This window comes from Dryobates pubescens, chromosome 5 (assembly GCF_014839835.1).
Source record: "Dryobates pubescens isolate bDryPub1 chromosome 5, bDryPub1.pri, whole genome shotgun sequence".
Taxonomy (NCBI): Eukaryota; Metazoa; Chordata; class Aves; order Piciformes; family Picidae; genus Dryobates; species Dryobates pubescens.
This window is the reverse complement of record NC_071616.1, coordinates 11684506-11704743: the sequence shown is the minus strand read 5'-3', so window position 1 is coordinate 11704743 and position 20238 is coordinate 11684506. Positions and strand designations below refer to the sequence as shown.

The following is a 20238-nucleotide window of genomic DNA, read 5'->3' as shown; positions in this document are numbered from 1 at the left end:
GCACTGGGCTCCCCAGGGACACCTTGCAGGAAACTCCTTGGCTTTACTGGAGGAAAACTACAGTCAGACTATAGACAGTCTTTATCTGCTAACCTTGGTAAAACCGTAATAGGCCACCTCTTCAAGCACCTGCCTCGAAAATCTGATTCTGTCTTGGCCTGAGACAATTCACAAGTTCTGAAAGCTCCTGCTGCTCCTACACCCAGGGCACTGGGTTATAGATTAACAGATTGTTTAAAAACAACTGCCCCTGCCTTTCCCCTCTGTGACAAGGTAGCATGACTCCTGCCGTCAAACGTGCAACCCCACCTATGCATCTCAAAGGCAGGCAGCGCACATGAGAGACGACAGAGGGGGAAATGCTGTGAAAGTGTGACTTGCCTAGTCCCACATACACAAAATAAATCCAAGCACTTTTGCTTTTTCCTTTTAAGATTTCCAAGTCCTCACCTCTGTATCTCAACCATTCACCACACCTCTTTGTGAATGTGAATTGCTTTGTTAATGTGAATTACCATCACCATTGTTCAGGAGCTCACACCTCCTGCCACTGACCTTCTCATTTCATTTTCTTCTACTTTCTACTCTTATATTTTCTTTCTCTTCTCCCTGTCCCCATCTCCTAGGCTGCCATGCCAGAGTCCTTTTCACCTGTCACTTTAAACATTTCTTCCCTTTTTACAAAATGTTTAACTCTGGTTTAAAGTTATTATTATTTTTCCCACCTACAGTCCATTTATAAACTTATTTTGGTCTCATTTTAACACCAGCATTTTCTCCTCTGTTTCTGCAGCTCATTGCCTTTCATTACTTTTTTCATTCTGGGCCAGCTCACCTTTTAAAAGCTCCAACCCATCCCTAACCTTGGCTCTTGCGTCACAGCGAGATCCTGGACATACTGTACTCCTCTGCCCCTGGTGCCAACCACCACCCACTCCTCTAGGCTGAGCAAAGACTTTGGTAGTGATTCTTCAGTGCCCCTTGGTTTCTCATGTCTATTAAAGGCAAGTTTATACTCATAGTATCCACCCAAGAACTCTGAAGATACCATGAACAAGGTAAATTGCTCACAGAGAGATGGTGTCTGCAATTAAAGCCAATGGGCACGCTCCAGGATTGTTGGAGAGGGGAAACAAATAAAAAGGGCAAAGAAGTTACGTTGATGGTTTGGAAATTACAGAACTGCAGTTTTACATCACTGCCAGGCAAGTCATACAAGCAATAATTAAGAAGTATTAACGGGAACACAATACAAAGACTCAAGTCTCTGCACATGAAGGCAACTCTCCAATGGATTAAGTACTTAGATGGCAAGGAACCAGAAAACATTGCGTTAAACTTTAAAAAAGCAAGCAAGCAAACAAACATCCACCTCCCCGCCCCACCCCCGCCAAAACAAACCCCAAAAAGCTTGTAGTGAAGCATGGGACAGACAAAGAGATACATTTATGTGGTAGGAATTGATACTAAGGCAAATGGAGAAAACATCCCGTCTCTCCTCGCCATAGCAAGAGCACCATTAAAACGGTCATTAAAAAGCAAGCGGTGAATTATCAACACTCGCTAAGCGCTGCAGCTCTTGATGTCGATCGGGATTAAGGAAGGACGCCTCGCAATCTTTAACCAAGCGAGGCAACCCGGCAGCACCACCCCGGCACAGCGCGGGGGCGCGGCGGACTGGCAGTCCGCGGCTGTACACTCACTGAGCGAGAGCCTGCGGGCGTGACGCCATTTGGCAGGGGAGAGCCAGGCGTAAAGAGCCTCCCCTGAGCTCACCTCAGGTCAGGCTCCTCCCGCGCCCACACCGCCGCTGCTCCGCGTTTAGGGCGGGCCGGGCTGACGCCCCGGTAGCGGGCCCGGAGCAACCTGGCATAGCTCACGGGGACCGGAGGCCCTGTCGAAGCAACCCCGCCTGCTACTCCAGTCGGCACCACCCAGCTCCTTCCCGCGCCGGAAGTGCAGCGCCGAACCGTAGGCTGGAGGCGTGCGGGCCGCTCTAGGCCGTTCCTCGGTGGTTACGGTGGAGCGGCATGGAGGAGCGGCAATACCGCTCGGCCTCGGGGACGCCCATCGCGCTGCGGCGCCGTCAACACAGCGCCTCCTGCCGGGAGCTGGCCGTGCGCTGCCCCCGCCTGCAGCTGCGCTCTCTCAGCGCCGTCACCTCCGCCGTGTGGCTGGCGGCCTACGGGCTCTTCGCGCTCAGCGAGGTACCGACTACCGCCGGGCCGCGGGGGACTCGGTGCGCCCCTTCCTGCCGTCTCTCGGGTCTTTCCATGGACGAGGGGTGACCCGGGGGCCCGACTCCGAGACGGCTACTTATCTGAGCCAGCGTCTCGCTGAAATGCCGGGGGTAATCTGGGGCAGCGATCGGCTCGGTGGCACCGTGTCCCCAGCTCCCGTCGCTCTGGAGGGAGCCAAGCAGCCTTTGCCGAACAGCTCCTGGAACATGGCCGATGAGGGCCAGGAAAGGTGGCCAGAGCCGGTGGAAAGGCAGCCCCTGCATGTCTTGGGCCTCCTCCGTGCTCCTTCATGCATGGGAACATGGAGGTGGTAAAAAGTGATGAGTATGTGGTGAAAAAGAGAGCATGTGTGCCAGGTGCTGGCATCTGTAAACTGCCCCTTGGGTTCTTACAGTTTCCCAGGTGCCTCCATTGGTTTGCAGCCTCTTGCCAGACAAGATAGATGTGTATGGGTGTTGAGTGATGCCTAGTGCATCCTTGTGAATCCAAATTATAGGCATTTACTGGGAGAGATGGGTTGTGGGAATCAGAAATAAAGGATATAATGAAGAAGCTGAGCGATGGTTAATCCTCAAAGGCATTTCCCTGAGTGACTCGGCAAGCACTACACCATAAATGTTACCTACTTGCTCAAGTTTCAGAGCTGAGGCAGTAAGACCTCGGTAGTACAGATTTCAAAAGTTGCTGATAAATCCAGAGGTATTACTTTAGATATGATCTGTGACCCACACATGATCTGTGATCCATACTTGCATGGAAGGACTGGCTTGTAGACCCAGATTGAAGTCAGTAGCTTGGCTGAGGATGCCAGTCACTGTGACCAATGCTGTGCTTGTTGCACTTCTATTTTTTTTTCAGTAATCTCTGCAAAGGAATGAAGATAGATTGTGACATGAGTCAGTTGGCACTTTTCTGATACAAAAAAATGGTGCAGGTTTTTGGTACAAAAAGGTGGTTAAGGTTCCTCTAGCTGTAAGGGAAGCCGTGTTTGAGTTTGCCGTACCTAGTGCCCTCCTGCTTGATTTCACATGTGTTTATCATACAGCTTTTATGCAAGTGACTGCAATCTATACTTTTTGCCTGGAAACCAGACTTGAAAGTCTTGCTGTGGATTTCAGTCTGTAATTCATGACTGGTTTTTGCCATGGTGACACACTTGAGAGAAGTCCTGTATCCTTTCTGTTTCAACATGGCCACAGCTTCTTTATCTCACATGGTTGTGGAGACCCAGGTTGTGTGGTAAGACCATGCAGTTCTGGTCCTTTAGGAAGTGTCAATCAGAACCTTGATTCACAGCCTGGAGCTCTCTAAAACATGTTTCCAAAAAATGTTATAGGTTGCAGGCCTTAAGGATTTATTATCAGGCCATCATAAGACTTACTGTTGACTGTGGTTTCATCAGTTATATATTATTTTATATGACAGCAATCCCAAGACTGCAGTGTGCAAAATATTTTTGTCCTTGCACAAAGCACAACAGAAAGCAAATGTCCTTTAACCTGGCATTTAAGGCAGGAAGGAGGAAGTTTGGATGAGTTTAGACTTGCAGTTCATAAGAATAGAACTACAGGCCCAGTGTGTTTTCCTGGAAGATTTTCCTTCCTTTCCAAGACTCCACCCTCAGTTCTAGTAAACATTTCAGAACACTCCAGAGTGTAACTGATTTGGTTTGATTGAGATTTCTGCACTGCATTTACAAGGCAATAGAATTTTCTAGTAGTTTTCAGTCTTGGCTCCCATACTTTGAAGACTAATTCAAATCTGACTACACATATACTTGCAGGACAGGTGAATAAAAGAAATCTACTCTATCAAAACTGCCTTATAACTGTAGCTTTAATATGATGGTTTACTGTGCAATGCTACCTTCTCTAAAGCCATATTCAATTAATTGTTAAGACCAGAGCTCTGTCTTTGCTTGGCTTGTGTTACAGAATAGCATGGTGCTTTCTGCTGCCATCTTCATTACGCTGGTTGGCCTGATCATATACCTGCACTTTGTGAAGGTTGACCAGGAGTCCCTGTTGGTCATTGGCTCACTCGGCATTCAGGTGACTTCGTCCTATGCTTCAGGAAAAGAGAGCACAACCTTCATTGAGATGGGTCAGGTGAAGGATGTGGTTATCAATGAAGCTATCCATATGGTAATTACACACAGTCTTCTTGCATATCAGTGGGCCCACTCACATCCAGAGTGTGATTTACCAGACCAATTAAATACAGCACTACCCATAGCATTACTGATGCTGGAACTTTGTTTCACATCTCTCTCTATTCTCTTATGTGTTCTCTCACCTTTAAATGAGAACTCAAGCCAAACAAGTAACCTCAAAAAGCCAGAACTACCACTTACATAACACCACTGACTTTTAGTTCTGTGTTGTTCTGTGCTTACAAATCCTGATGCCAATCTCCCCAAGAAGTCAAGATGGAGATTAAGACAGCACAAGAGATGATTTTTTTCCTGTTGCTGGGGGTTTCTGCAAAGCTTTTGTAAAAAAGACCTTACCCTTCCAGCATGTGTTGTTCTTTCAGGTTAAAAATCTAATAGGGAAAAAAAAAAACCAACAAAAAAACACAGGCATTTTTTTAAGTGTTGTGTGAAGAGAGGAAAACTGCAGATACAAATTTGTAGGCTTGGCAGTGGCCTTGGGGTGATTTGCCTTCATCCCAGTCAGTTGAAACAGATCCTCTTTCTGTGATAACTTTGGGCACTTTGATATCGTTTTCAAACTCTGATGATTCTGTCTGTATGTCTTGTAGCAAAAAGTTATCTACTATCTGTGCATCCTCCTCCAGGACCCTGCAGATCCTCAGGGAATATCTGAGGTTGTGCCACTCTTTCAGGTGAGTTGACTGAATGGCAGTCTGTGCCTGCACAGCAGTTATCTAAGTGTATATTTATTCCACTGCAGGTAGCTAATGACAGTTGCCTTTCCCTGACAGGGTGTTCAGGGTGGGTGCTATTAGAGCTGCATACTGGGTGGATTTCTCATTTGTCCCCTTGTGTAAATCTGAACCCAAGCAGGAGTTTGCATTAACTGGAAGTATATATGTCACGTAGGGTGCTGAGGACTCGTATAGCTTTCTGTGTAGCCTCATACTCAGTGTTACCATAACCATGGCACTGTGCTGCAGCTGATTTTTTTCTCGGCTCCCTGTGCCAAAAATGCTTGCAAAAACCTCCTTCACATTAGAATGACTTCTCCTGTCTCACCCGTTGACAAAGATCACAGTACAAACTGTGAGCAGTTTGCTTAATGTGTAATGACTCGCTTGGTTTAGCATTACCCCATCTCCCCTTTCTCTTCTCTTGCTAACTTGTTCAGACTGTTCATAATCCCATTTTTGGGATGGGTTTTCTTTCTGTATGTACATTCCTGCCACTGCAATGCCCTGATCCCCAAGAGTGGTGATAAACAGTACAGAGGTACCTCACATCTTAGACTGCTGAGTTTTATAGCTTTCTCTGTCCTTCTTAATTCACCTGCTGCTGGTGACTGTCATTTTGTAGTCTGCATCCAGTTTGTGATTGAACACAGTTAGTTTTCAGCTAAATACTTAAGGGTATAAATAGACTATTCATTGGTACTGGCTGCTGACTTGGTCCCACATATGCGGGAACAACAATTTAAATTGTTTCACGCATAGTCAAGGGGAAAAAATGGATTTGCTGGAAATCAACAACTAATGAATTCCAGAGAACTGCAGCTGGGAACCTGGTTTTAGTTATACATGTTTCTTTTGAGCTTCAAAGAGGCTGGCTGTCATTTGTGTAATTTCCCCTTTTTTTCTGTCTCAACTTTATTTTCATGGAAATGTCTTTGTATCAGTAGAGACTCCACCAACAAAGGAGGAAGAGCTGTATCAGTTTGCAATTCATTACCTGTCACTAATTCTCACTTCAACATGGAAGCTAGTATGTTACTGAGCTTTGAAGGAGCAATAATTGGTAACATTATTGTGTCACCTTCATTGGGTTCTTCTAAGTTGTGTCAGCCTTCAAAATTACACTTTACCTTGTCAGTAGCACTTCTGCACTGAACTGACCTATTGTTCCTTAAGCAGCACTTTCAAGGAGAATCGTTTGATGGACTTTACACAGCGGTGCTGTTTTGGGAAGTCAAAAGTCACAGGACCGTGGAACTGAGAAACTTTTTCCTCCTTGCTGGTTTTAATCCATTCTAGAAGTGATGGAAAATCATTATACTTTGACCACTGTTTGCTGATTATGTGAAATGAATGGATGTTCTCAGTTAACCTTCTGTTGTCCCTTATTTGGCTGTACTAACAGGGGCCAAGGGCCATGTGCCTAAATCCTCTGTCCTGAAGGGGTGGGTAGCATATGAAAATATTTGGTAGGTGTCTAAAGGGAATACAGCCTAACAGATAGATCAGTGGGTTGGGAGGTATGGATGTTCTTCCTTGCTGCCACTGTGAACTGTGAGCTGGGAAAGGGGAGGATTTCTTATGTGGTGAGAGATTCAGGTTTACTACACAATGGTGCCACGTTTAGACCTGACTGGCATTGCTCATCACAGAGTGGGTATAGCATATGGAATGGCTTTGCATTCCTATATCACCTGCTTACATCAAACACCTCCTAGAGTTTGGTGGATTATATCTCAATAAACATGTAAGAGAGAAATTTATTCTCCATTGGCTTAATGTGAGAAAGTTAATTACCTACAGATACCTTGCTGTTGCATTCCTTTTCCATGCATGCTTCTCATAGCTGTCAGCTGTCTCCACATTCTTTTCTCTGCCTGACAGTCTCACTAGTGGGAAGCTAAAGCCTTCTGTCTCCTGTTCAGAGCCTGATTCTCTGTTGTTTGACTTAAATTCTAGAGTTCCAAGCCACGTCTGGACTGCTTGAAAGAACTGTACAGAAGTTGTCAAGAAATCCTGGAGCAGGGGAGGACAGCTCCCCAAGTGGAATAAAAAAAAAATAAAAATCAAAAAATCAAGGCAGCAAACTTGCACGAGGACTCAGAGAGACACATACATGAGTAAGCAAAACTCCCTGATGGCTGTTATAAACTAGATGAGTAGAAGGCGCAGATGGAGCAGCAGTGCGGCGGTAATGGGGCTAAAGGCCTGCACAGGCTGAAGAGTTGTTAGAGAAAATGTCAGCTCAGTCACAGGAAGTGAGCTTTGAGATCCTCTGCTATGGAAACAGAGAAGCAGAACTTTTTAGACTTGACAGAAAAGGTTTTTCCTTGCCTCTCCAGAGGACCAGAAGCAGGCAAGAATATGCATCAAACATATACTTTTTTGTGGATCTGAAAATTGTGATACACTCATCATGTAACCTTGGCCAGATGCCCAAAAATACACATTTTTACATTTTATGTTCAACCCTTTGTTTGAAAAAAAAAATGCATATATCACTGTAAATACCAAAGTTGATGTGTGGTCTGGGATGGTAACCTGATTCTCCTGGTAAGTGGAGAATTGCAGGAGGAAAATAACAAAAAAAAAAAGAAATATATTGCATTTTGTTAATGAAATGAATGTAGGAGAGCAGACTTCCATTTCTTCAGGGATCTGACTGGAAGAATCTTATGAGATAGGGGCTCTAGAGGAAAAAGAGGATTGATAGTCAATGATCAGCTCCTCCAAGCTCAAGAACAGCCCATCCCAATGAGAAAGAAGTCATGCAAAAATGCCAGGAAGCCTGAATGGATGAACGAGTTGCTCCTGGCAAAACTTGAACACAAAAAATAAGTACTCAGAAGGTGGAAGTAGGGACAAGTAACCTGGAAGGAATACAGCAACACTGTCCAAGATGCAGTTAGGAAAAGCCAAAGCCCACCTGGCTTTTAATCTGTGGAGGAATGTCAAAGATGACAAGAAGGGGTTCTGTAAGTACAGTAGGAACAAAAAGAAGACAGGGACCCATTGCTGAGGGGGGCAGGGATGTGATGACACAGGACATGGAAAAGATATGTCATTATAACTTCTGAGAATATCAGAACAATGTATTGTTAAAAATTACAGTAATGGCTACGTGAATAAAGTTTTATTGGTCTGTGCTCTTGAGGTTAACTGAAATGCTTTTTTGCTGATGAGCTCAAAGTTTCTGTAACCTTTGACTGGTATTTTTCTCTTTAAATGTTGAGGTTGGACAGATTGTTAACTCCAGTGCTTCCCTAATGTAAGTTGGTATGTCCCTTAGAAGTCAGTGAAGCTGCATCCTGATGCAAATGGAGTTTGGTTGCAAGCAGGGGTAGAAATAGGCTGTTAACAGCAGGTCCTGGAGCATGACTGTGTAAATGGCTATAGTTGGGATCCTTTGAGGTCCCTGGGGTTCCCCAGAGAGGTCATGGATTCTCCTTCTCTAGAGACAAATTTCAAGACCCATTTGGATGGATTCCTGTGCATCCTGTGCTAGATTCTATGGTCCTGCTCTGGCAGGGGGCTTGGACTTGCTGGTCTCCGGAGGTCTCTTCCAACCCCTAACATCCTGTAAGTGAACTACATAGTATACTTGAGCTGCATATGGCTCAGGGCATAGTTCAGCCAAGTTGTATTTCCTCAGGAGGAGGAGAAATGGTCAAGGCTCTTGAGAAGCACTATAGCAGCAGGTAGATTTGCTGAACTGTGGGAAGAACATATTACCAGCTAATCATGCCTCAACAGAATGGAGTCTTGGGCCTGAGAATGTGCTGGGAACATTGACTGTGCTGTAAAAATCCCTTGAAGTCCTGAGAAGGCACACTGAGGAAATGACTAAGGAGCTATGTCACAAGAGGAAATCTTGAAGATTGTTTTAGCCACCTTTTGAAAGAGTGAACGTGCTGTGCCCATGGGATTGCACTTTAGCCACACGCTACAGCTGAGAGACCAGCAGAGACAAACAAGACTAGGGCAGGTTTGCAGCCAGTATGTGCTTGGATACCAAACACAATTTTTGTTCATTTTTGTTTATATTGGTAGTACTTTGGCTTTTGAAATAGTTCCTTTAATTCTGAAAACAATACAGTTTAATTAATGATAACTGCATTTTATTAAGAACAAACAGAAATCTCACAGTATCTCCCAGACAGCCTTTTACATAAACACAGTAGTTAGGAAAACAAAGGCTTTTGTCATCTTATTCTATGCTGCAGCAGTGGTCATTGCCAGAAGCATTGATTAAACCAAAAACTGTTTTCTCTATCAAAGAATCATACAAAATAGGTATCTACACAGGGATGGTTAAAGTTAGGTGAGCTATAAATAGGAGGTATATGTGCATCCATCAGAGTGGAGTGGTCCCTGAAATAGCCAAGTATTTGTGAATATGTTTAAGAAATAGGAAGAAAAAAGTTCTCCACACCACACTTCTCAGTTTAAAGTGCAGTTCTGTCAGAAAATAATGAGTTTGCTTAATCAACATCACTGCTTCTGCTTGCCCTCATATGGGTCTGTAAGGATACAAGTGTTAGCATTGTAAGGTAAGTACAGCATCTGAACTGGAGGCTTATGCCTTGAACATCCCCAGCACCAATGACAGATTGGTCCATTCAGAAGCAGCTTCGTTACTGGTGGAATACAAGAAGGAGACTGACAAACAGACCTTCAGATACAGGTAGAATTGTTAGGCACAGGTGATTTGAGTGAGGAGGAATAACGCTCTCTGTATTCAAACTGATGTGGCCACACTAAGATCACTCTGTGTGTGAGAGAGGAAGTGCATACTACAGACCACTATTAGCATATATAATCACTGAAAAGTATCTAAGGTAAAAGAAGACTGAATACCTTATCAGAACTGTGGGTTTTTTTGGCTCAGAAAGCTTCTACCCTTTTTTTGTAACTTCAAGGGATGGTCTTTAAATTCATAAAAAGTGGGGACATTACAGTATGTACACATTTGGTCTCTGTTCATACAATCTTTTCCTGCCTCATGTCTGCTATCTTGTTTCCACAACTCACCATGGGGTGGTTTGCTGGGGTTTTTGTTACAAAGATGCTGATAAGGGATTACTTAGAACAGTTTTAGTCTGTCCTATGCTCTTCTCTTTTAATGAAGGCCTTTCACCCACCATAAGCATGAAACAATCTTCCAGAAGTATTATCAGCTCCACCTGTGTGTGTGTTCTTTGGATGTTTCAAGGCTGGTGGCAGGTACTAGGGAGTGAAATTTCACACTGGTATGGTTGATTTGATCATTTGCAAAGAGCTTCGGTTTGCTATTGCTACATTCTTTCCAATGGTTGGATTCACACAGCTTTCGCTTGGGAAGCTGACTCTGAAGGCATAATTATTTTGAAGTTGCAGATGGTGCTTTTGAAAGTGCAGTTGTTCTTCTTTAGGTTGTTTTGTTTTTTTTAAAGGAATGCTTATTAAGGTAATTTAGATTTTTCAAGAAGAAAGGCTGTTTTTCTTTCATTTGTTTAAAATCCATTAAGCTTCTCCATCATACTGAAGTCCCTTTCAGACAGATTTAAAACAAACAAACCAAAACCCCAAAACACCCAACATTCTCTTGGAAGGTCATAAAACCAGTACTTGAGTACACATTTGCTGACTACTTCCTGCTTGCTGTGGTAGCATGAAGGAAGCAGGAGTCTGAAAGGAGCAGCTCCTCTCAAGTCAGAATGGCAGAGCTGGTTTGGGAAGATCTCTTCCCGCTGCTGAAAGACAGAAGTACCAAATTTGCTTGCCTTGCCCTCCTTTGTCTGAGGTTATGTGCAGTTTCAAACACATAGAAAAACATCTACAGCAGTGATTAACAGAAAGTCTTTTGAGAGTGGTTTTGTGACAGTGGAGCACATGACACATTCAGCCTTGCAGCAGGTTCTAATGTTCATCTATTGTGTAGCACAGTGTCAACTCCTGACATGCATCAGTCTTGTAGCAGCTAGGGCACCATCAGACACTATTCCAGTCCCAGTTGTTCTGGTCCTCAATATGCAAAGGTTTCCACCTTCATTTTAAGTTGAAAATATTCCTGAGTACCACTGAACTCTTACTCTATACTCCCCGTCTCAGGTCTGAAATTACCCTTTACTTGCATTGGAGTTATTTTGTCAGTTTAGTTCCTCTTCCTTCTCAACAGTGTCTTCTTTCTTTCACATCTGGAGCAAGGACTTGGAAAGTTTGTCTTTCCATTTTAGCACTGGTTTCAGGGAGGAGTCGTTATAGCTCTAGGGAAAATGAAATTGTTCTCTTGGTTGTGTTAAGCAGTTGCATAAAAATTATTACAGTCTCAGCAAAAAGACTATCTTAATAGTTGTTCTGGGAGTGGCAATACTGAGTTTAAACCCTGGTAAAAACTTTAATTATAATGGCTATTCACAGCCAGAGCTTAGAGCTGAAGTTATGTCTGTAATCAGACCATGTCATGTTAACCTCTACACTCTGGTAACAGCCTGGTATATCTAGCTTATGGTGCAGTAATGTGCAGCTCCTAATACAGGCAGTCCTCAACAGGAGACATCCTTGTACAGGAGTCATGCCACACACCAGCATCCATTACCACTTCTTTCGCCTTTTACAAACACTGTGTGCTCGGCTGACTGCAGTCAGACTCAAGCCTATATTCCACTCCAATCTGCCCTGCAGAGGTTACAGTCTGCTTCAGGTTAAAAGCAAGTTACGGGCTGTTGCAAACAGAAGATCATTGGAAATAGTAACTGAGAGGGGGTATGATGAGGAAAAGAGATCACTAGAAATTTGAAGAGCTGGACTGAGATTCTAGACACAAGATGTGCAGTGACTAAAGGCAGGTGCAAAGCTGAAAACAGGAAGGATCAAAGAAAATGTACATGCTTGTAAGTAAAGCAGTATGATCAGGAGCTGGAAGAAAAATGGGTGCAAGGAAAGAAAGCAGATGTAATGTGACTGCAGCACTGTGCAGGTAGATGACCAGAGGCAGAGTGTTTTGGATGGAGTGTGGCATGGAAAAGAAGCTCCTGCACCGTTCCCAAAATCCTTTTTTTGTTTTTAAAGAGAAAGGACACTGCCTCAACCCACAGTAAGGAGCTTTGTCTGTTACTGAAAAAGAATCGAAGCCTGCATTGAAGTAAGGTATGTAACCAGCAAAATCATAGCAGTCTGCAATTCAGTACAGAGCAGTGCAAACAAAAGACACAACCCAAAACCCAAACAAAAGCCACCCCAAATACCCTATGCAATTTGGAACGAGACCTCAGAGCAGGGTGGGCCCCTTAGTGCTTCGGGGCACAGAAGGAAAAGAGCACCGACTTTCAGTCTCCCAAAGCTTGTTAGCTGGTGCCTTGCTTTGGCAGGGCTGCGTAGAAGACAGGAGGGAAGGCGTCGAGCGGAAGTTAATATAGCTGGCAATAAGAAGTGTTGCTTCAACAATCTAGGGAGAAAGAAAATTATTAACTTTAAGTCAGTTAGAAGTAAGAGTGCCCTTTGGTTTTTAGAAGCTATTGACTGCATGACTTTTGAAAATGGCTTTCTTACATGGAATTATTCAGTTTAGAAATGAAGGTCTGTCCTAATTTAAGAGTGAGGTAGAACAAGTCTCTTGCTGAAAGGTTTCTGCTTACAAGGATTTACTGAATATATATAGGTAGTGGAGCAGCCACAAGTATCAGTCCCCAGGGCTTATATAAAATGCCAGCTGTGATGCTGCCAGCTGGAAAGAAACTCACTGTTCGTTTTGTAATTACCTTTGGAATTGCCATTGTGAAAAGGAGTTTCTCAGTGCTGTTTTTTCCAGAACTCCTTTCTTTGGTTTGACTGACTACAATCATGAAGTCTTCTCGACAGCCTCCAAAGGTCAGCACAGAGGAGTATGAATAAGAGACCTTCAAGTGCTGCAGACAACAGAAAGTTTGAGAAGTCATAGTTCTGTAAAAGAAAGAATGTCCACCTTATACTAATATCTTTGTTATTTACCTCAAGAAGAGCAGATCTGCAGCAGTAGTAGGCAGCAGAGGCAACTGGCTCCATGGGTAACAACTGGCAGAAACAGCTCAAGTGAGAACTGCATTTCTGATTTCCTCCTAGCTTACTTCATGGAACCTCACTGCTTCCAAGCAACAGTCTAAACCTTGTGACATTGCGGATGGTGATTGCAAAGCACACAGCACTGAGAGTCTGCATGATGTATGAGCATGTTTACAGCCCATCAGAGAGGCAGTTAGCTCTTTCATGAAACCCTGCCTCACACTGTAGCTGTAACTTTCCTTTGTAACATTCAAACATTGTAAGGACTTCCCTCATCTCTGACTTCTACAAATTAACTCTTAGTTAGACAAACTTTTAGTGGTTTTAAGTGGCCTCAGAGGAAAGTCTTTCTGTGGGAGGTAAGTTATTTTTCTTAACAGTGCTCCTCACCATACCATAGTGTTATAATCCAGTATGCTGATACCATCTTCATTCACAGCTATCCAGACTGGATAGTCTTCCAACAAGGAAGGCAAAACAGGCTAGAAAGAAAGGAAATTATTAATTTAGACACTTCTTGGCCACCACATAAAGATATCTCTGACATAAATCTTGAGGTTTAAGGATAAAGTGAAGATGAGAAAGAATCCTGTAGGCTTACTGGTCTGACCCCATTTGATTTTTAAGAGGGCTTTTCTTAAAAGCTGGAATAATATCTTCAGATTTACACAGAATTTTGGGAGATGTAATGATAATGAAGGCTTTGAGATAAATGAAATTCCATCAGTGTGGTTAAAACTGGACAGAGCAACAAAAAAGGCAGTTCTGCTATACTCTTGTTTTTAATACTACTCCCGTCAGCCAGGCAGGCAGTGAAACCTGTTGGTTTCTTTAATACCAATGTACCCAGTACTATTGCACCACTGCAAATGTTCTTTCTTACTGATTGTGACAAATGTACATCTATTTTCTCTTAAAGATTAAGTGTTATTGTAGCTAGTGATAGGAATCTTTCCTGGGAATCTGCTATTACAATAGCTAATGCCATAAGCTTTGCCATCTAACTATTTAGAAGTTACAAAATATGTTAATTGAAAATATCAACATTATTTGGAACTATTCTGTATTCTGCTTCTTCAGTGTCAGTAACCTCAAATACCAGTAACCTCTTCTGCTCTCACTCCTGACAGTAACAGTATTTTCAAAACCTTCCTGTATATTTACTCAAAAGGTCCCTTTTATCCTTAGACTTTATTCCACAACTATAACAGCTTTATCTTCTAAGTAGGAGATGTATAACCATGAGCAAGGCTTATCTCAGGCTTTCAAGAAAGGATGTTTCTGCTGGGTTGGTGAAGATGGTTAATGCTGTCAAGATTTTCTCAGACAGACACTCAGTGCTAAAACATTACTTTAGGCAAAGGTAATAGGTACAGAGCTCTAGTCTGAAAAGAGCTGAAGGATGGTACAAGCTACTGGGAGAAGCACTCCCTCCAGCTGTTCTTTGCCTTCCCCCTAATGCCAGTGGGCTGACAGCTTACCCAGTATGTGCTTTAGTTTTTTGCCTTTTTGTCAAGCAGAGAGTGGGACTGAAATACCCATTCTCCTTTTAGCTAGCATCAGCTGCCAGGTGTGATCTATGAGGGACTCTGCCTTTCACACCCCTACTGGTATGTACACAGTATTTTTTAAACAATCATTACAGCCTTGAAGGCTAGGGAAATTTCTGCCTGAAGAAATCTTGGCAAGGTTTGTAAGGAGAGGTAGTACCCTCTGTTATGATCAACTGATGCAGACGGGGAACCTTCAGTGCTGAACACCAGCAGCCTCTAGTGTTAAGAACAGATTTCTCTTCTTCTGAAAGATACATGGTATCAAACAGAGCTGCTCAGAACAAAGCGGTGTTAATTTTTTAACCTTTCTGAAGTAGAAGCAGTTTCAACCCCTGTTACCAGAGATCATAGGTATATCCCTATTCAGAGAGTTTGGTCTCAGGAGGCAAAACAAAACAAAACCAAACCCAGACCAAAACAACCCAAAACAAACAACCCCCCCCACAACAAACAAACAAACAAAACCCACACACACACAAAAAAAATGAAACAAAACCCCAATATCACCACCCCCCAAACAAACAAACAAAAAACCACAAAAAAAAACCAAAGAGAGGGAGAGAAAAAAGGGCTCCAGTTACCTTAGCAGCAAATATTTTTGTCCCAAAGAGAGGCCATTTCCGGGCCACTGTCAAATAAATGCGAATGCATTCTGGTGGAGAGCATCCCTGCAGCACTATCCACTTTGTTGCCAGCCTGTCAGCCAGTTGCCTTTCAGAACCAAAGATGCAAGATAGCATTATTTAATAGTGTCTTCCAAGGAAAGGTGAGTGAAGTTGTAACAGTTAATAGGTGAACCTCTTATTCCAAAAAGGCTGTTCTAAAGAGTACAATAGAGAGGTCTTGTAAGCAATGTCAGCTATGAGGGTTGTACAACCTAAGCTTATTTTAGCAGTTTCCCTTCTCCCACAATTATTTTACTACTAGTGACACTATAATGGCCAGGAATCCCAGTCATATCTGGGTTCCTCAGTGCTGTATAGATTAAACAACTGTAGCTACAAATACTGAGACAGCTGTTACTATAAAACCCTTCCTAGCTTGTCTTCACATTCACTTATACTCTCACCTTCATCTTAACTTAGTACTATGCTCTATGTGGGGTGGCTATATATATTAATTCACTGTTGATTTGGTTCACTAGGGATGGTTTGGCAGCTGTCTTACAACATGCAGGTGGAATTTGCTTCCAAAAAGAGGTAACTGTGTTAGTTCCACCACTTCATCGCTAAGTAGCTTTGGATCTGGGAGATGACCATTCTCTTTAAAACAGTTAGAGGTGAGCATCTGAATTCTGTACCTGAGTACATCAGATCTCTGCATTGTGTGAGAATTTCCAAGTCAGAACATCAAAAAGCTCTGCCAAAAAATGTCCTACCAGAATTACCACATGGCCTGAAGCAGCCCATATGTGCTGGCTTTGTGGCTCATTGCAAATGTTAGGCATCTGGATTCAATTGACACTTGGGGAAGAGTAAAACAAAGCTCAGAAACAGAATTCATCTGGGACTTAGGGTAGAGTTTATTGGAACCAAGATGCCCAATTTGGAAGCAAAAAGCTTATTAAACTTGTTGTCAAAACTTGTTGTCAAGAGAAAAACTAGTTGGTGACTTGGCTCTTTTAATGTTCTTTAACTTCTGTTTTCTTTCAAAGGAGCCTTTTCCTGTCACTTAAAACACAAGTTTCTACATCAAATAATTTTGACAGGGTTCCTTGAAACTTCTTGCACATAAAGACAGAATTTTGCGAGTAAAATTTGTTTTCAGTGCAAAGTCTAGAAGAACCAAGAATTTACCTGAGCTGCTCAGGAGTAATGTTTTGCTTGTAACATTTCGGGTAGAATTTATCTAAGACCTGGTGGAGAAGATGCTGCATTTTTGATGGTGATGTTCCCCCAGGATTTGATGATCCTGGTCGATCCAAATCCCCATATTCCACCTAAGGCAACATAATATAGTACAATAGAATCAAAGAACATTAGGGGTTGGAAGGGACCTCATAAGATCATCTAGTCCAACAGCCCTGCAAGAGCAGGATCACCTAGAGTAGGTCACACAGGAACGTGTCAGGTAGGTCTTGAATGTCTTCAGAAAAGGAGTCTCCACAACCTCTCTGGGCAGCCCATTCCAATGTTTTGTCACCCTCACGGTGAAGAAGTGTTTCCTTACATTCACATGGAACTTCCTATGGTTCAGCTTGCACCTCTTGCCCCTTGTCCTATCATTAGACATCACTGAGAAGGACATCATTCCTTCCTCCTGACACTAGCCCTTTACATATTTATAAATATTAATGAGGTCACCCTTTGGTCTTCTTTTGCCTAAGCTAGAGACCCAGCTCCCTCAGCCTTTCTTCATGAGGGAGATGTTCCACTCCCTTAATCATCTTTGTGGCTCTGCACTGGACTGTAACAAGCAGTTCCCTGTCCTTGAACTGAGTGGCCCAGAACTGGACACAATACTCCAGATGAGGCCTCGTCAGGGCAGAGTAGAGGGATAGGAGAACCTTTCTCAACTTACTAACCACACCCCTTCTAATACATCCCAGGTTACCATTGGCCTTCTTGGGCATAAGGCACACTGCTGGCTCATGGCTGAACTATGGTGTTTTTGATGCAGAAGAACATTCTACATGTTCTCATACTGATAACTACTGTGTTTCTCAGTCATGCAAAAAGACACCATTGGGCTGCAGAGTTCTATCTGTAGGTTTGTAAATGTATACAACAAAGCAGTTACTGAGGACGTGACTGGCTAAGGAATTCCTCACTGATCTAAGAAAATGAAACAGTATCTTGGCCAACTACTTGTTGTAGGGAGATACTTCTGCATAACTGCCAAGCTTTTGGAGTTTGTTTTCAATTGGCCAGTTAAAACAACAGAGTGTTTGTAAATAGTTTGGACAACCTTCACAGTTTCTTCATCTCAATTTACACGATTCAAACAAATGCAACAATCAATTTCAGCTCAGAAAGAAACTGTTATCCTGCTTATCATGTCCACAACCCATACCATGTGTTTTATGTAGTAAAACCCTAAATGTAACCCTGGAGATGTAAAGAGGATGCTACAGGGTGCTTTTCCTGAGTAAGAGGCATTAGCAGTGCAAGAGGGAAAGTTTTCACTTAGTTTAATTCAAATAGTCATACTATTTCCATACCTCTAGCTAAGGCACTAATTGGAGCAGTTCTGGAGATGGTCCAGCTCTACTGAGTTTTTCCAATATTTTTCTCCAGAAGAAAAGGAGAGGCACTCCTATAGAATACCTTTTGCTATAGGAAAATTTGCTAACAACATAAGTATGCTGATATAATGTATTTGGCATGGTACATCTGAAACTTAATAGATGAAAAATCACTTTTGATGTAAAAGAGAGCTGATTAGTCAAAGATATTCATGTGTACAGCTGATGTCTCTGGATGACAAAAGAGAGAATTTCTGCCCATAGCCACACTCACCTGAGCCATCAGAGCCACCATTTCCAGAGCTAATTCCTTATTAACAGGAAACCTTCCATTGGCAATTTCATTGCTGACTTGGAAGGCCAGCAGCAACCGCTCACGGTCTGTCTCTCCTTTGGCCTGGCTCCGAAAATAGAGCCTAAAAAGTAGAGAGGATTGTGAAGGTTAAAAAGGTATTGTGAACTGAACATAGAGGTAAGAACTTTAATCAACATCAGTAAAATTAAAAGTAGGTTTGGGTTTTTTTTCCCCTCCTTCTCCAAAGTGTACTTTTTATATTGCAAGGATACTAGACATCTTTGGAAGCTGAGGTGCTGCTCTTATGAACAAGATGTAGGCAAAGAGGCTCAAAACATGCTTTCCAGTTCTGGAAGCTGTTTGTATTCTCTAAGCCAACCACTTCAGGATGGTGAAGCCTTATTAATCACAGGTCAGTTGGCATCCATCCATCTCCATCAAGCACACACAGGATATGGCCTTCTCTGCTTATCACAGAATACAAAACTATGTCTGCTCTACCACCATTAGAACCACATCGACCTTACACATGGCTTATCAGAGTCCTTGGTGTCAGAACAGCCCAGCCTTGGAAAGACCTTATCAAAACATCCTTGCTGTCCAGTCAAAGCATGTTCCAGTCCAACAAAATAATCTGCAATGTTTCACTCCTGAAATGAACACTGCCTTCTGGGTCAAAAGCAATAACTTTTGCTTCCACCTCTGTTAGACCAACTAACAAAGTTGACAGAAATTTGTTTCACCATTACAGTTAACAAAGTCTTCATACTTTGCCTCTTTTTAGTTTGGAGTGGCCTTTGTTTCACCTGCAAAGGGAATTCACATGCAGAATGTTGTTCCTTGTTCTCATTACACAGCTCTCTAGTCACTGTACTTCAGCCTTCCCGTCCGTATTATTAATTATGAACTTGTTCCAGTTTTTGGTATAGATCTTTGTCTTGTACTTCCCTTCACTACCATGTGTCATGATCTAACTTTTAACATTTCTTTCTTTGTAAAGTCTGGGCACTGCTACTACATGTCTCTTCTACAGCTCATGCAATTTAGAACATTGCTCTTGTCTCTTTTTAATCTTTCTGATTCTTCACTTAATTGCATGTTTCAGCACATTTGTTTTCCACCGGTAATTTTCCCACAGGTCTCTCTTCCGCTCACCTAACACACATTATTTAATCATGTTTTAAAATCTAGGTAAATGAAATTTTGCCAAGTATATCTCACTGTGCTACAGCTAGTTGTTAAACAATTTAAAGTGTATTCTTCTATTGCAAAGTGTTTTGGCTTTCCCTCTAGGCCACATGCCCTCTTCTATACATGTACCACACATAAAAGCTAGAACAGTTTTGGCAGTAACAGGACTATAAATTATTGGACATCTATGGAGATGTGTGCAGTCTAGAAATGTTTAATTAGCAGCAATAGTGAGGCCATCCAACAAAGCACAGTACCTGTTCTTATAGGTCAACTTCACAATTCTTGTGCCACCTTCATATTTCCCAGGGTGCAATTCTTTTAAGGCTTGTTCCCATTTGGAAATGACATCGCAGATCTATAAAAAATATCATGGAAAGGGGAGAGAGAAACTGAGATGAAATGTACAGTCAAGGCTTGAGGGGAAAGTAAGTGTAAAAAGTATTGTGGAACACAGAAGATAAAGGAACAGACTGGATCAGCATAAACACAGCCAAAAATGACCAAACAATTCCTTCTTCTATTACACAGTATGGAAAAGTTAATGTGTTCCAGTGGAAAATTCCAACTCTAATCTGCAGCAGCATATGTGTAAGTGAATTCTGGTGCAGCAACTCTGTGCCTGTGTTAGCAAGTGGCAAAACCCTGGAGGAGCAGATTTGTCCAGTGGAATACCTTTTCCTAAGAGTCTATGCCCACACTACAAGCTTTTCCTCTGGGTTAACTTTAGTCTGGTCTAATGGACTGAAAGCCTACTGCTACTGGATCATGTTTTCCATTTCATGTTTCACAGAAGTCAGTGGTGTGGCTCAGTTGGTAGCACATAAGACCTTTAATGGGGAAAGGTCGTGAGTTCAAGCCTGCAGT

The 20238-nt window shown here is 42.6% G+C and overlaps 2 protein-coding genes across 2 annotated transcripts in view; one reads left to right on the top strand and one right to left on the bottom strand.

Moving 5' to 3' along the window:
* The first annotated feature begins 1702 nt into the window (after positions 1–1702).
* Positions 1703–7568, top strand: PIGH (phosphatidylinositol glycan anchor biosynthesis class H). Its single transcript, XM_054162196.1, has 4 exons — positions 1703–2207; positions 4175–4384; positions 5004–5087; positions 7089–7568. Exons 1-4 carry the CDS (start codon positions 2031–2033, stop codon positions 7179–7181), a joined length of 564 nt encoding a protein of 187 aa, XP_054018171.1. The 5' UTR covers positions 1703–2030; the 3' UTR covers positions 7182–7568.
* A 4722-nt stretch (positions 7569–12290) lies between these two features.
* PLEKHH1 (pleckstrin homology, MyTH4 and FERM domain containing H1) overlaps positions 12291–20238 on the bottom strand; it is a 54186-nt gene continuing 46238 nt past the window's right edge. Inside the window, exons 23-29 of the mRNA XM_054161610.1 lie at positions 19629–19729; positions 18160–18301; positions 16498–16640; positions 15283–15412; positions 13544–13630; positions 12869–13015; positions 12291–12555 (exon numbers count right to left, since the gene is read on the bottom strand). Coding sequence (XP_054017585.1) covers positions 12379–12555; positions 12869–13015; positions 13544–13630; positions 15283–15412; positions 16498–16640; positions 18160–18301; positions 19629–19729 — 927 coding nt within the window. The 3' untranslated portion in view covers positions 12291–12378. The remainder of the gene's footprint in view (positions 12556–12868; positions 13016–13543; positions 13631–15282; positions 15413–16497; positions 16641–18159; positions 18302–19628; positions 19730–20238) is intronic.

Bases quoted from the DNA above. Each gene is read 5' to 3' on its own strand.
- PIGH (XM_054162196.1), top strand. From the start codon at position 2,031: ATGGAGGAGCGGCAATACCGCTCGGCCTCGGGGACGCCCATCGCGCTG. The intron at 2,208-4,174 runs GTACCGACTACC...CTTGTGTTACAG, and splicing joins GGCTCTTCGCGCTCAGCGAG to AATAGCATGGTGCTTTCTGC. The intron at 4,385-5,003 runs GTAATTACACAC...TATGTCTTGTAG, and splicing joins TCAATGAAGCTATCCATATG to CAAAAAGTTATCTACTATCT.